This window comes from Squalius cephalus, assembly GCF_949319135.1.
Source record: "Squalius cephalus genome assembly, chromosome: 11".
Classification (NCBI taxonomy): domain Eukaryota; kingdom Metazoa; phylum Chordata; class Actinopteri; order Cypriniformes; family Leuciscidae; genus Squalius; species Squalius cephalus.
In genome coordinates, this window is record NC_137132.1 from 6,167,993 (window position 1) to 6,184,467 (window position 16,475).

The 16,475-nt window shown below is 41.0% G+C and overlaps 2 protein-coding genes across 4 annotated transcripts; one reads left to right on the forward strand and one right to left on the reverse strand.

Annotated features, from left to right (window-relative positions):
- Positions 1–443: 443 nt before the first annotated feature.
- LOC307167623 (uncharacterized protein) lies at positions 444–15,903 on the reverse strand. 3 transcript variants are annotated; one of them, XM_079886875.1, is made up of 4 exons: positions 15,741–15,903; positions 12,058–12,137; positions 4,973–5,171; positions 444–4,675 (listed from the first exon to the last, which is right to left on the reverse strand). In XM_079886875.1, the coding sequence occupies exon 4, from the start codon at positions 1,522–1,524 to the stop codon at positions 553–555; it is 972 nt and encodes a 323-aa protein (XP_079743001.1). In that variant the 5' UTR covers positions 1,525–4,675; positions 4,973–5,171; positions 12,058–12,137; positions 15,741–15,903; the 3' UTR covers positions 444–552. The 3 variants fall into 3 exon arrangements, with proteins under 3 accessions (XP_079743001.1, XP_079743002.1, XP_079743000.1); XM_079886876.1 differs by lacking the exon at positions 12,058–12,137 and adding an exon at positions 14,583–14,806; XM_079886874.1 differs by lacking the exon at positions 12,058–12,137.
- LOC307167566 (E3 SUMO-protein ligase ZBED1-like) lies at positions 7,834–14,398 on the forward strand. The gene is made up of 2 exons (XM_079886768.1): positions 7,834–8,880; positions 11,594–14,398. The coding sequence occupies exons 1-2, from the start codon at positions 8,040–8,042 to the stop codon at positions 12,610–12,612; spliced, it is 1,860 nt and encodes a 619-aa protein (XP_079742894.1). The 5' UTR covers positions 7,834–8,039; the 3' UTR covers positions 12,613–14,398.
- Positions 15,904–16,475: the final 572 nt, after the last annotated feature.

Sequence of the window (16,475 nt, forward strand, 5' to 3'; positions counted from 1 at the left end):
GTGGCAAAATATTATTTAGTAATTCTTTGGTTTACACTGCACAAACCAAAAGTAATACTACCCACCGGATGAAGAAGGGTTGGCTCTCCACAGAACACAAAATATTCATTTTATTTTATTTTTCGTGTTCACATTTATGAGGAAAAAACAATGTTACGGATGTGACCACTTTGAAAGCGGCACTAAAAGACTGATTTAAAACTTTCACAGAGACCTCAAACAGGCATTTTAAACAACAAATATTAAGGATTGTCATATCAAGTAAAATAATATTCGATGATTGTTTGAAAATCGTCTCCCCCCACATGCTCACAGGTAAGACGGCGTTCGCTCAAATCCCACTCCGACTTTAAATTGTCTGTAGCCTACTGTAGGCTAATAGGACTACATGTCGTAGCTGTAATGAAGCAGGGTTGAATCAAAGGAGGAAGCAGGATCCATGTGCAACAGATTTAATTAAACAGACTCAGAACTTGACAGACAGACTTAGACTCGGGAACAGGATTCGGGAACGGGACTCGGGAACAGGACTCGGGAACAGGACGAACAACATTACAAAGTCAAGAAATTGCGGAGCAGGCAGTGCAGGCAAAGAAGACCCCTTGGGCAGCCACGGCAGAGATGACCCTTCGGGCGGCCACGGCGGAAAAGAGCACTCGGGCGGCCACGGCAGAGAAGAGCCCTCGGGCGGCCAGGGAGGAGACGACCCTTCGGGCGGCCAGGGAGGAGACGACACTTCAGGCGGCCAGGGCGGAGACGACCCTTCAGGCGGCCAGGGCGGAGACGGCCCTTCAGGCGGCCAGGGCGGAGACGACCCTTCAGGCGGCCAGGGCGGAGACGACCCTTCAGGCGGCCAGAGCGGAGCCGGCAGTTCAGGAGACCTTGGCGGTGCGGCCTCCATGGTCTCATCGCGGGACCTACTGCCCCCCCCAAAACATTCTTGGGGGCAGCTACGGGGTCATAGGCAGGAGCAGGCACCGGCTCAGGAGCAGGCACCGGCTCAGGAACAGACAGCGTGGCAGTGGCCATCTTTGCTGAGGGCTCAGGTTCAGGCGTGGCGGCGGCCATCTCTGCTGACGGCTCAGGTTCAGGCGTGGCGGCGGCCATCTCTGCTGAGGGCTCAGGTTCAGGCGTGGCAGTGGTCATCTCTGCTGAGGGCTCAGGCGACTCGGCGGTGGCCATCTTGTCCGGAGACACTGGCTCAGCGGCGGCCATCTTGTCTGGAGACACTGGCTCGGCAGACGTGACGTGAACAGTCTCTGGCTCGGCAGTCGTCTCTGGATTGGCAGACGTGACGTGAAGCTCAGGTTCAGGAACAGGCTCAGACTCGGGAACAGACGCGGCCTCAGGAACAGAAAGAAGCTCAGGAAGCGTGAAGGTGGCCATCCTGGGAACCAGAATTAGGCGTGGCCGCCTTCTTGGCTGGAGACTCTCAGGTGAAGTGGCGGTGGCCATCCTGACAACCAGAATTAGGTGTGGCTGCCTTCTTGGCTGGAGACTCCCCAAAGCTGCTGCTAGATCCATTTGTGGTGGTGGGTTCTTCTGTAATGAAGCAGGGTTGAATCAAAGGAGGAAGCAGGATCCATGTGCAACAGCTTTAATTAAACAGACTCAGAACTTGACAGACAGACTTAGACTAGGGAACAGGACTCAGGAACAGGACTCAGGAACAGGACAAACAACATTACAAAGTCAAGAATCCACAAACACTGAAACAAGACACAGGGTAAAATATAGACAGATAAGCTAAACAAGATAACAAAGGGGGCGTGGCTAATCAGAAACACCTGGGGAGACTAATCAACATAACGGGGAACTGCTGAACACGGGACAGGACAGAGGAACACAAACATAAATCATTACAGTAGCCCAGTCATTAAAGAAAATGATTTAGTTTCATATTTATGTTTAAATAATAAAATTATTTTTTAATTTCATCTTTGTTGATTATATGAAAAGTGAAAAGCGTGAGTAAGATCATAACATGCATATCGGGAGATGAGTGGGCAGACATGATTTTGACCACTTCATTAAGTTTGTTTTTGTAGAAAGCATTTCTTTAAAGTGAATTTTGTTTTTTATTAATTGTATCTTAATTTTACCAATTGCCTGGATTTAATAAATAAGAAGTAGATCTCACGGCAATTCGTATGAATTCTACAAGGTGGCTAATTCGTATGAATTCATACGACCTCACTCGTACGAATTAGTACGATTTTTGCTAAATCGTACATATTTTACGAATTGCCCAATTCGTATGAATTCATGCGAATGACCTACCCCTGACCCCGCCCCTAAACCTACCCATCACGTGGGTTTAGACAAATCGTAAAAATTCATACAAGTGAGGTCGTACGAATTCATACGAATTAGCCACCTTTTTATCACTCATACGAATTCGTACAAATTGGTCGTGAGATCATGTTGAATATAATCAGGAACCGGAGGTCGCAGGCGTGTGAACTGGAGCTCTTCTCATAAATGAACCGAAACTCAGTATAAGCTACTTGCCTCACAGACCTGAGAAATATATCTAAAGAAAGCTTGAAATGTGTACTTTTAAACAAAATAATTCAAAACGAAAGAAAACAGATTGCTCTCTGCTTATGTAATCCGTATGAAATGTGCATTTCTCTCTGGTGCGTTCACTACTGCGAATATCGAGCCATCATCGGCAACTTCATCTTTGACACAGAAAACACGTGTTTATTAATAAACAATTGAAACATCTCCTTGATATATTTAACATATTCATAATCATTACTTTTGCCGGTTCTTTGCGAAAGCTTTAAGGTGCGCTTTAGGGCCATTAAGCTAGGTTTATACTTAATGCGTATACTTGATGCAAACACGATTGAATGAGTACGTTATTTTATGTGAAACGACGATAAAGCCTAATTTGATATGGTCTGTAAGGTGGAAATTCGGTTAATGATTTCTGACTGACATATAAATGAACAAATCAAACGAGTGCAAACAGGTAAAAGTGAAGCCCCTACCGGACAGAGTCAGTCTAGACCAATGGAGAGTCCGGCTGTGTTCAAAACACACATGATTTCTCTCATGGTCTGTATTTTCTGGTGCTGTTTAGAGTCCAGCAGTGAAAAACTTTTTTTCACAAACACATATAAAGCTTCTCAACTGCATAAACTTTCACGTGTTTATCAGAAATTATGTTGAAGTAAAGTTTTTACATTAAATTAAGTTCTGTCAGGACCACTACCGTCAAATACGATGAAGAATTATCATACAGATTGGATTGGCGGTATGGTTCTGTCCTGGGCAAGAACTCCCTGAACCTAGCATGGAAAAGAGAAGGGAGAGCAGCAATAGTATTTTAATGTACAACATAATTCGGGAATTTAGACTGATTCAGAGGGCAAACAAAATGCCGAATCCTGACTGAGAGAGGTGGAGCTGGGGAGGGAGGAGGGTAATTTGCTCCTGAGAAACACAATAGCTGTTGATAACGCTGAAGGAGCTTATATATGGATGCTGTGATTGCCGTCGTATTCCTATTGGTATACATGGATCAGCTGATGCGAGCTCGACTAACATGACCTGCCAGAACTGACATTACGCTTGATTTTTTACATCAAACAATCACAATTCAGTTTTTTCAAGACAATTTTTTGTTTGTTTATTTCCTATAACTGCATGTACTATCAGAACACAATATAACCAAGTCTTTCTAGTTATCTAAGCATTTCACCAAATTCACAAAGTCAAACTAGATAATGTTCTTTTGGGAGCAACTCTTTTTTTTTCATCTCACAATATTTACTTATTTGACAGTATTTGACATGAAAATGAAATGTTTCTCACTGTGGCGACTTATGATATTTCTTCATATGTCTGAGAAAACTACATGAATGTCTAAAACTCTCTCCACAATCATTACACTGGTACGGTTTCTCTCTAGTATGAACTCGCTCATGTGATTTCAGGTGTCCCAACTGAGTGAAACTCTTGTCACAAGATGAGCACTTGTAAGGTTTTTCTCCAGTATGAACTCGCTCATGTGATTTCAGGTGTCCCAACTGAGTGAAACTCTTGTCACAAGATGAGCACTTGTGAGGTCTTTCTCGAGTATGAACTCGCTCATGTACTTTCAGTGTTCCCAGCTGAGTGAAACTCTTGTCACAAGATGAGCACTTGTAAGGTTTTTCTCCAGTATGAATTCTTTGGTGCTGTTTCAGTTCACCAGCTCTAGTAAAGCTCTTCCCACAGTCACAACACACATGATCTCTCACTTCATTATGTGTTTTCTGGTGTAGTTTACAACATTCCAGACGTGAAAAACTCTTTCCACAGAGAGAACACACATAAGGCTTCTCATCTGAATGAACTATCAGGTGTTTTTTCAGAGTTAATGGTGAATTAAAACCTTTACCACACTGATCACAGTTAAATGTTTTTTCTCCAGAGTGAACCTGCTGATGAATATTGAGACCTGATGCTTGAGAAAAACTCTTTCCACATTGAAAGCATGGATACGGTTTCTCTCCAGTGTGAATTCTCATGTGTGCGTTAAGGTTTCCTTTTTGACAGAAACTCTTTCCACACTGAGTGCAGGTGTGCAGCTCTTTGGCTTTTGTTTCTTGAATTTTAAAGTTGTGATGTTCCTCCTTAAATTCCTCCAGTTCTTGTCTTTCCTCTTTTACTTCCATCCAATCTAAAATAAACATAACATTAGAATCAGTTTAAGTGAACCCTGATTTAATAGCAGAAAGCAACAGAGATCAAGTATCAGACCTTTGATGTGCCAAAGTTTAGTTCTGTCATTCTCTTGTTAATATGATCAAAATTAGTTTGACAACTGTTATAGCCTACAAGATTATGATTAAAAGTACATTAAAGATGATGATTAAAATGATATAAGCATTTCTGTAAAAAAATTCATTCATATACTGATTATTAATTCACAGCTACCAAAGCAAACAACAATGAAGAATCAAGAATGGACACCAACCTATTTGTTCCTCAGTATCTTCATGTTTTATTCTGGATGGTTCTGGATCAGTCATGTCTTCAATCTCCACTTTAATAAACTCCATCTTTAACAGTCACACAGATTTCAGCTGCTACTCCTGGAGTTTGTCCTTCTCTTTTAGGATGATGGGAATATTCACAGTATTTACTGGTGAATTGTTGTGGGATGGACACCAGATCTGCCAAAGTCAAAGAGAAGTTACTGAATTACTTTACTTACATTTAAATTAATTGAACATATCTGTTTTCTGATAGAAATATAGGGAATTTGGATGAAGTTGCATTTAAAAAAGGTTCGTTTAATGCTTGTCCAACATCTGAGAGAAATAACAGGACCATCATGTTTAACTGAGCTGCTGAAAAGCCTCTTTGTCTCCAATTGTTCCCTGTTTTCACCTCATTCACAGGGCTCGGTTTGAGGGGGGTGGCAATTAATTTTTAACAACTTTAAAAAGCATAAGCAACATAAACATTCAAGCTGCTATAGTTCGAAAGTGGCCGTTTTGATGGAGTTTCTGGCTGTTTCTATCTAGAATTGTAAAGGATCTACTGGAGGCAAGTGTAAATGAGAACTTACACAACAGCAGATTACACGAAAACAATACTTGACAAAGACACATGGCAAACTTGAGGGACAAAGACACATGGCAAACAGGAGGGCTTAAATACACAGAAGACTAATGACTAGATAAGGGACACCTGTGAACAATGAAACAATGAACCAATGAAAACATGACACATCAAACAAGGGAACACATGGCAGGATCACATGACTTACAAGGGATCACATGACAGACAAGGAAACATGATGTGAACAAGCCCAAAAACAAAACTGTGACAGAAAATTACATTAGAATAATAATGTTTCATATAATCTGAATTTAAATATGGAATAAATAGCATTCAATACAAAATGAATATGTCTCGTATGTTGAAATCAAGTTTTTATGTAATGAAAGATTTACTTTGTTTTTACTTCACCACGTGACAGCAGCAAGCAGGCTCCTGATTGGTTAACGCGGCGCGAATTGACGTAGAAGTTCAGATTTTTCAACTCGGGCGGCAGACGCGGATTCGCGTCAAACGCGTGAATGCACAAAAACCATTACATAAAATCATTCGCACTTAAAGCCTTGTTTATACTTTCGCCTGGCTCCGCAGCGCGAGTCTCCGCAGACTGCATGCGCACCTCCCCAAACGGACGAGGCGTTTATACTTGACGCGCTCGCCGTTGTACTATTCTTTGAAACGATAGGGGGCGACTCGAGTAATTGTCCTCTCTAAACCATCAGGAATCAGCGGTTAGAAGAAGAAGCTATACACACGTGACAATGTTTATTTTAGTACACCACCACCAATACCACACTACAAAAAGAATCATGTAAAACCCAGTAAACCCTGAGATTATTACTCGTGACAATAAAACAAAATATATGGATATGAGAATGTGTATACAATATAAATAAATTAACAATCTCTTATATTTTCTAATTTCACTAAACATTTCATTAAGTTTCGTGAACATTTTTATTAAAGGAGAACTCCGGTCAATTTTAACATTGAGCTCATTTTTTTGTAAATTCGGAGTGCTGTCAGTACAGAGAACAACGACAAAAATCGGTGTTTCCTAAATCGTGTTATCCTCTTTTTAAAATTTGCACCCTGTTGACTTAAACGGGGCAAGTTTTAAACCTGCTTTTAGCCTCTTAACATCCTTGATGTGTCATTACAAGTGCACAGCAATGTGAGTGATTCCTTCAGAGTGAACACGGTGAATCTGACTGCAGTAGATGTGAAAGATATGGATAAAAATGAAGTTAATTCGGCCAGCGCTCATACCTGTATTTATTTCCCGTTTTCGGTCGAAGACCACAGTAGTCGATTGTCGAGTTCTCCACTGTTGCTTAGATACCTATGATCACGCGCGTGAACTCGACAATCGACTACTGTGGGCTTCGACCGAAAACAGGAAATAAATACAGGTATGAGCGCTGCACATCATACATGCACATCATACATTTTTTAACTCGAGGGTATCGAGGCAATTCGGTCAGTGTCTAAAAAGTATCGAACTCGATACCCAGCCCTACGCGCAGGTGGCGCTCGTTAGTAACCACTCCACTGTCATCACGCCGTTCTCTCTCATACGTTTTCGCAGTTTCCCCTATTAAATCCAGTCACGCAGCAGCTCTTTTGCCACTCAGTCCGGCTGAGGAGGGTGCTTTTCGGCGGGAAAGTGACGTCAATGCTTACCCTCAATTCGAACTCTGCTTATTCATTTTGGGGATGTCCGAGATCTTCTAAAGAGATACTCCACTTTAAAATGAAAATTCTGTCATCATATACTCACCCTCATGTTGTTTCAAACCTGTATGAATTTCTTTCTTCTGCTGAACAGAAAGGAAGATATTTAGAAGAATGTCAGTAACCAGACAGTTTCTGGTCTCATTGACTTCCAAAGTAGGAAAAAAATATACTATGGAAGTCAATGAGACCAGAAACTGTCTGGTTACTGACATTCTTCTAAATATCTTCCTTTCTGTTCAGCAGAAGAAAGAAATTCATACAGGTTTGAAACCACATGAGGGTGAGTATATGATGACAGAATTTTCATTTTAAAGTGGAGTATCCCTTTAACAAATTTTATTGGTGTCAACAGCAGGGCTCCAGACTGCGACCAAATGATCGCATTTTACAACCATTTTTTCCTGCCAGTGCGACCAAAATTGTATAGCTTGCACTAGCGCCACCACAATGTTGCCCAGCATTAAATGGAAAACTAAATGAAAGTGGACTGAAACTGTGCTACTCATTTATGCTTCACAGACCATTTATTAGTTCGGACTAGGCCTGGGCGAAAAATCGATTGAATGAAGTAATTAGAATTTTTTGTTGCGGGCGATTTAAAAAATAAGTAAATCGAGTTTTTGTGTAATGGCGCATTTTTGGCTCCCCGGAGCTTCCGTAGCGTTACTTTCACATAGCAGTATGGTAAGCGACAACAACAACATCATAGCACACACTAAACAGCAACAGCAAGCGACAACATGGCTACCGGTGAGAGTGGGAAGTTTGTTCCCAAGAAAGGAATAAAATCATCTGTTGTTTGGAACTGGTATGGGTTTGCTGCGACAGACGTGGAGCAAGAGACCCCACGCTGCAACATTTGCCTAAAGCCCATCGCAGTCAAAGGCAGCAGTACCACAAACCTATTCCAACACCTGAAACAGAGACATCCAGCCGAATATGAAAAATGCCAGTCTCTCCGAGACGAACAAAACAGCAGTGACCAACAAACCTTAGCTAAAAAACAGCTAACTGTAGCCGAATCCTTTGCACAAGGCACCGCATATGACAGGAAAGGGGCACGGTGGAGAAAAATCACCGAAGCGGTTGCTTTGCACATAGCCAAAGACATGGTACCCATATATACCGTGGAGAAGACGGGGTTTATTAATTTGATTAAAACCTTAGACCCCAGATATGAGCTACCCAGCCGCAAGTACTTCAGTGAAGTCGCCTTGACCCAGCTGTACAACGGCACACGAGAGAAAGTCAGCAGAGAACTGGAGGAGCTGTCCTTTTATTCGGCAACAACCGACATGTGGTCCAGTCGGACTATGCAACCTTATATGAGTTTAACGGTGCATTTCATTAACAATGCGTGGGATTTGCGGAGTATTTCCCTCCAAACGTCATACTTTCCTGAGGACCACACCGGTGAACTTGTTGCCAAGGGACTGAGAGACGCTCTCGACTGCTGGAACCTGTCTGAGAATCGTCTATGCTGCATGACAACTGACAGCGGCACCAACATGATTAAAGCCCTGAGAGTGAACGGATGGCCAAACCTCCAATGCTTTGGACACAAACTACACAACGCTATTGGTAAGTCTAACAGTAAAATAAAATATTCAATTTTGACAGAGCACAATATTATCCTCATCCAAACCGCAGTCAAGCTAGATGACGCTCGTCTTTTCGTAATAGGCCTACTACTACTACTACTACTATCATTTAGCAGACGCTTTAAAAAAAAAAAAAAAAAAAAAAAAAAAAAAAAATCCTATCCTTTTTTTTTTCTTCTTCTTTTTTCAGCCAGCCAAACCAACATTTAGTCAAGCTTACTCGACTACGAAAAGACGAGTGTCTGACTACTTGACTGCGGTTCATCCACCGTTTAAAAAGTTTAAGTGCTGTACGTGATTTATTAAAATAATTGTTTTTTAAAATTAGCCCAAAAAAAAAAACTCGGCAAGAATGTTTCAATATGGCATGTCCATTTGATCTCTATTTGATTCATAAAGACAGTCGAATGGATTGTTTTATAAAATGGATTCAAATTTCTCCACAAACTGCACATATGCTATAGTAAACAAAAATTCTATTTGTGTATCTGTCTGCATTGTGTTTAGGGCTGTCAAAATTGCTCAAAAATGACATTCGAATATTCCCTCAAAAAACACACGAATATTCGAACATCTGGTTGCGCATTTTGTCAATGACGCGCATTACGTCAATAATATGACAAATTAATACAAAGAGACATCACTACTTGTATAGGTACATTTGACAATGTATTACCAACACAAAACCAAGTAAATAAACTAATGGCCAAGACTGCAGACCTCACTCTCTCTCTCTCGCCCTCGCGCTCACGCTGTCTCTGCGCATAACGGTTTAAATTACCAACAACAATAAGCACATGTTGAGTGCTGATCAAGAGTTTTGTGCAAGCAATTTAAGGTTGCGACTCTTGTCCCAAATATAGCAAGCTTTATTCAGTGATTGAAACAAATTTATTAACATTAATTGAAGTTTTACAGTATAGAACCGACATTGAACGCTCCGAGCGAGCTGTGCTGTGGTAAACATGGAACTTTTCTGTTTAACGTTAAATAAAATGAAGCACACAATTCCGAGAAATGTGACAACAATGAAATTTTACCCTGAGGTTCATAAAAAATAAAGTGCTATTAAAAAAGAAAAAGGCTACTTACATTCTTGGTGCTTGTATTAAAAAAAGGAAAAACTGACTGCAATTTATTCCATTGTCTTTTTAGTGCACTGTCAATTTTCAGCAGTGACGCTGTGCTAGACAGTGCGACTCGTGTGACCTGTCCCTCAGGCAGCGCGCGCGCCCACTCGCAAAGCAGACAGCCGCGCCTCTGCTTCCGCGGGCTTGTTTTTCCATATTCGAAAATTCTAATATTAATTTTCACGTTCGAATTCCTGTTTTTTAAAACTATTCGAATATATATTCGAATTTAGAATATTCGTTGACAGCCCTAATTGTGTGAGTTTTGGAATGACAAAGTTTTGAAATACAGAAGAAAAGAAATCATTTTTAGATGGATGTAGACTGATATTTATTAAAGTCCCCAATAGTGATGTATGTCTTTTAGGGCTGTACCAGAATATTCGAGTATTCGAATATTCGTTCGGTGGGTTGGTATTCGATTTTCAAATTTGGCATTCGAATATTCGTTTAATTTTTATTTTTTTTATTTTATTTTTTTTACACCTGGCATCCCCCTAGAAACGGTTCCCATTCGCGCTTGAATGGGGCTGTCATGCGTTTTCTCAGATCGGATAGTTCTCTCTGATTTATCAATATGAACAATGAACACATAAATGTGTTTTTGCAAAACGGATATGAATCCGAACTTCAAATCCCGCACTATAGGCAGATGTAATGGAGTGCACGTCACTAGCAACAGATAAGCTGCATTTTACTGATCGTCAGCTAAAATTTCTAAATCAAAGACCGCAATAAGAGAGCGGCAACAGCCCTGGTAAGATCATTTCGGTTCTTTACTTTTAATGAAGTTGATTGTGTGTTAAAGCATCTGCGACCCACTTTCACTTTGATTTGCGATAGTTTGCACGTTGGCTTGATGAATAGATGCTGATCTGCGGTGACGCGTGCTGTAAGCGTCGTCATATCTGGCTATAACATGATATAGCCTAAAACACGCTCTCACACAGTTATTTTTTTAGCATTTTTGGGCGAAATACAATACTCTTATTTTAGAGCGCAGAACAGCGGAGTTTGTATGGGCAGAAGTGCATGCCTGAGCTTGTAGGCTATAAGCTGCGTTGCTTTGACATTGTGGAAATGGAATAGAAAGAATATATTAGCCTATACCCTTTACTGTGTCAGTAATTACTGTGCTGCTGATTTCTGATTTGAGAGTTATTTGTTACTCAGAAAAATATTAGGCTGTGTTTTGTATCACTAGTGCAGTGTCCGTTCTCGGAGCCCTGCGCGTGAGGCGCGCGCGCGCTTCCCGCTCGCGCTGTTCTGTATTAAAAGTTTATTAATTCTGAACGTGTCACGTCTCGCGTGTCTATTGCACCAAATGTGACACTGCACTCGTGAAGTCGATTGGATGAACGGTTCTAAATGCAAGATAAATAATCTAAATGCAAACAGACAGACGCATAGAGATTCCTGCCTTTATTAGAGAGAAGAATATGTTCAGCCCCCTCCCTCCGAAGCTTCGAATATTCGATGTTAATTCCTATCGAAGCTTCGAAGCTCAAAAAATGGTATTCGGACCAGCCCTAATGTCTTTGTGTTTTATTCTTTATCATACAGAGAATGGTGTTAAGGATCCCCGCATAGATCGTGCAATTGGAGTTTGCAAAAAGATAGTCGCTGCTTTTTCCTACAGCTGGAAGAAAAGAAGAGAGCTGGGTGTAGCTCAGTCAGAGCTTGGCCTTCCCCCTCATCAGCTAACAACAGAATCCCCAACCAGATGGGGCTCCCGCCAAAAGAGCATCGAGCGATTCCTGGAACAGGAGAAGGCGATAGCCCGTGTCCTGGGGTCTGATGTTAAAAGCCGCCATCTTGTGCCCTCTTGGCAAGACATCGAGGTTTTGGAGTCAGTAAGCAAGGCGGTTAAAGCACTCCAAGACTTTACGGATGCGCTATCAGGGGAAATGTATGTTAGTGTCTCATACATCAAGCCTGTTATCCATCTGTTCAAAACCAGTCTTTTGCAGCCTGAGGACAACGACACGGAGCTTACCAAAACAATAAAAAGAAACATACTGGGATACCTTGTTGACAAATACAGTGATCCTGTCAAGGATGAGCTCTTGGACATGGCCTCTCTGATGGATCCAAGGTTCCGGACATCCTACATCGACCCAGACAATGTGGAGAAAGTCAAAAGAAGAGCTGTCAGTGAACTTCTGTCTTTCCCCACTGACAAAAGCACACCACAGCCTGGTCCAGTTGTGCAGGTGGACCAGAAAGAGGCAAGGGCTCAGCCAGACCCCAAGAAGAGGAAAAAGACCTTAGCAACCTTCTTCAAGAAGAGTGTTGTGCCAACCTCTGACCAGTCGGAAGAAGCTAAAATAGAGACTGAACTGGCAACCTATCTGCTCTTGCCAGAGGCAGACCCTGACACTGATCCACTGCAGTGGTGGAAGAGCAACGAATCCAACTTCTCAAGGCTCAGTCACCTGGCCAAGAAATACCTCAGTATCCCTGCAACAAGTGCCCCATCTGAGAGGCTTTTCAGTGTGGGGGGAGGAGTGGTCACATGCAGCAGAGCTTGCCTCAAGCCAGAGGCAGTGGACAGGCTGATTTTCCTTGCCAAAAATGTTTAAATGTTATTGACAGCAACTTAAGCACATATCTCATGTTCTGCACCTCAACCAAAATGTGATTTTTCTTTCCTGTTCATACATTCAGGGACACAAATGGCACGATTTATTTTTTTAAAGCAAAGTTTGCACTTTATCAATTTCAGTTGGAGTTGATGTATTATTTATTTTGCACATTTTGTACTCTGCTAAATTTTTGTTTACATTAGTATTTTACCCAAGACAGAGGTGTTGCCTCTTTGTTATTATTTAAAATTCTATGCAAAGTGCAATTGAAGACAGAGTATTTTTTCTGTTTTTGGTTTGAAAAATTTAATTCTGCTAAGAGTAAGATGCAGTGCATGTTCATGCCATGTATCCCTGTATGTTGTTGCATTGTTTGGGCTAGATACAATGAAAAATGTCACTGTCTAGTTTTCCTCAGATTTGAATGTATTGTTAATGCTTTAGAAAATGGTGCTACTCTCAAGGTGAATGTTTGTCTCCTTTTAGTCTTCTAGACTACAAAGTGTGACTTAAAACACAGCTGGGACTTTGATTCCAAGAGGGTGTTCATTTATTTATTATTCAGCCCAGAAATGGGGGTTACATTTGTCTTGCTTTTGATTAAATAAAAGCAAAATTTGCTTTAAGTTGTCTGCCATTTGTACTTATTGCTTTCCTTAATAAGGAAAATCGGGAAAAAATCGTAAATCGAATAAAAAAAAAATTAAATCGGAGATTTTATTTTTAGGCCATATCGCCCAGCCCTAGTTCGGACCATAGACTGTAAAAAAATATGGACGTAGTGTCCGTGACGTCACCCGTAGGTTTCTGAAGAGCATTTTTGAAGCCTAAAGTGGGCGGAGCCGTCCGTCGCCATCTTGGCCTTGCGTCACTCCCGGATAACAGAAAATAGGCAAACAGGCGGGGCGTGAGTGGAGCTGAGGAGCCTGGCCATAGATATGAGCCTGGCTATCTGAAATCACTAGCTCGACGTGATCGAGTTAGCTGATGATGTAAAGCCAATTAAAAGTTCCTGTTTTTGCCCTTCGAAATATTATAATAGTTAAAATACTTGGCTACAAGTGAGACTGTGTATTACTTCGAGAGTGTTTGTGTGTGTGTGACAGTGATTTATGTGCATACATGTCAGTCACTCTTTCATGGTCCGTCAGCGCGGCATCGCTCAAGTTCGTAGAGAGCTTATTCAGTCCATTTTAAATTCTGATTTTGGCCGCCTCTCAAATGGGTTAAACCATAGATATATTGCCTTTGAAGTGCAAGTAAATGCGCTAGAAAATCCGCGCTCATTCAAGGATTTGCATTTATTGCATGGACGGAGAAAGCGCCGACACCTGCAGGATTTCATCTGACGGTACATAAGCGTATTATAATCAATCTGTTCCGTGAGAGCAGAACGAGCGAGCCTTTATTGACATTTTAAATTTGAAAACCCCAAAAAGCAACGAAATTGTCAGACATCCATTAGTGCATGTTCACAGAGGAAAACAACTGAAATACAGCGCTGGTTGTTCTCTCAAACGATACTCGACGACAACGACGGAATCCAAAGACGTGGGCTTTGTACCCAAGTATTAAATTGTATGAAATAATCCCGAAAAAAAGCACAAACACTGCAGAGAAGGCAAGTTCAGCAGCAACATTTGCTGAGGTGAAGTGACGACGGCTAGTAACAGCAGACAAACGGCTAGCATTGACATCAGCGTGAATCCACCTGTCACTCAAGTGGCCACACCCTTAAATTTAAATATTAATCAACTAAACGGATGAGTTATAAAAAAATTCACCCCCCTCACAGTTGTTATGAAGGGCAAAATTAGCTGTATAGACCAAAGCCACAGAGAGAACCAGGCTGTAAACATGTTTTTTTCTGCTGTAAAGTTGGTAATTTTAACATGAGGGAGATACAGATTTGACTCACTTCTGCAGCCAGGCCAAGCGGTCAGTTAATGAATTGCAGTTTAACTCACTTCCGTGTTGGTTTCAAGAGAGAGACGGGGAGGTTGCCGCTTGGTTCGGACCAATAATAGACAGCGCAGCGAGCTACTCGATCACGCGACACCGTTACTACACAGCGCTGGGAGATCCAGTGAAGAAATCCATTGAATTCACCACAGAATTAATAACATCTCTGCGAGATCCAGTGAGGAAAATTCAGACTTGGCGCAGAGTTCGCTGTTAAACCATAACAGCGCTGATGTGGAAAACAGGAGAAACATTGTGCAATGAATGAACAAGTTATAGAAGGCTCTAAGTTCACAAATCAGCAACATTCACCATGGATTAATGTAGTAACACTAACTGTAACTATGGTATTTTGACAGAAATAGTCAAATGCTTACAAGTACTATACATCCTTTTCCAGCAGTTCAAAACCAATATCATATTGAAATGTTATTTTTAATGTGATGAACAAAAACATTTTTTGTTCATTCTTCAAAGATTATCCCTATTTATAAAAATAAAAGTTTCAAGATTTAGGAAGTCACACTTATTTAAAAAAAAAAAAAAAAAAGATTATTGTAACCAGTGGTTGCTGAGGACCACTTTATTTTCACTCCCTTATATAAATGTTTGCCCTAGTTTTGCTATTAAATGAATATACGATATTATGAATGAAAATAATTGAAGTAAATTTTATCTACACCTCAAATTAAGCTCAGTGCTTTATTGTCAGCTCAACAGTAGCCTATTACCACTTTCTGTAGAATTTAGTGGCTCTGGTGCTGCTGCCCTTCAATGTTAGTCTGGAGCCCTGTGACCTTAAAATAAAACTGCACATTGTAATTCCTGTACGTTAAGTCAATTTCTTACCAAGGTATTTGTCAGTAATACAGTCAAAATGGGGGAAATGTGAATAACTGCGTTAATTGCGTTGATTTAAGGTGTGCCCCTAAATTTTCAGTCTGTGCTCCTAAAAAAAAAAACAGTTATGGACAACAACAGCATTCCTAGTAAAAACAGTTAGTCTGGAGCCCTAAACTGAGTCTGTGAAAACACTCTACTAAGTTACACTCTAATAATAATAAACCAGGACACACAGACACAACGCATTACATTGACCCTTAAACACACTCACTCGAGGAGCTGGTTAACGTTAAACTCTGCAATCTGGTAACTTCTCTCACCTGCAGACTGGAAATATACGGCATCCGAAGAAAATATTCCACATTTGTCCTTCATTCACGATCGTTTAACAGCGTCACTTTCAGCCTCGACTGGTGAAAGCTTCAGCAGCTCGTCTCCTCTCGCTTCTCTCTTCTGCGCATCCTCAGTGCGCACAGTGTCATGTTTCTTAAAGGGGCCGCATATTCTTAAAGTCCCCCTGTAGTCAATAATTTTATCCCTTTAAACTCATCTTTGATCATCATAATCCCATATTTGAGCAATTTTCTGCACGAAAAAATTCTGCACGCCTTAAAATAGATTGAATGTAACTCCACACCCTTGTCTCATTTAGTATGCTTTGTTCTATGAATATTAAAATTAGCCCCAACAGAGCAAATACACTATCGTCATTTATGACTTCAACAGTCTAGTCACCTGAACTGGGTTAATTAACCGTTATCAATAGGCTACCAACAAAAATATTGGTATTGACTAGGGCTGTAACGACACGCAATATGAAACCAAAATCGCAATACTCAGATCCACGAACCTGTGTGAGAAGGCAGAATCGCGACACACCCCTATTCCAACTCCCAGAGTTATCCTTCCCGTCCAGATCCAATGCTAGGCTACCACATCTTTAAATTACTATTGGGCAATTCCAGCGTTATGGACGTGACATTTGCAGTCAAAACTTGAAATGTAAATTCTCAGAAAACGCATTCAATACCAATTATTGAACGTCTGTTTATATA

What these genes read in the sequence shown, in the direction of transcription:
- LOC307167623 (XM_079886874.1), bottom strand. Translation starts at nt 1,524, where the DNA reads ATGGATCTAGCAGCAGCTTTGGGGAGTCTCCAGCCAAGAAGGCAGCCA.
- LOC307167566 (XM_079886768.1), top strand. Translation starts at nt 8,040, where the DNA reads ATGGCTACCGGTGAGAGTGGGAAGTTTGTTCCCAAGAAAGGAATAAAA. An exon ending in CAAACTACACAACGCTATTG is followed by an intron (nt 8,881 to 11,593) that starts GTAAGTCTAACA and finishes TTTATCATACAG; the next exon opens with AGAATGGTGTTAAGGATCCC.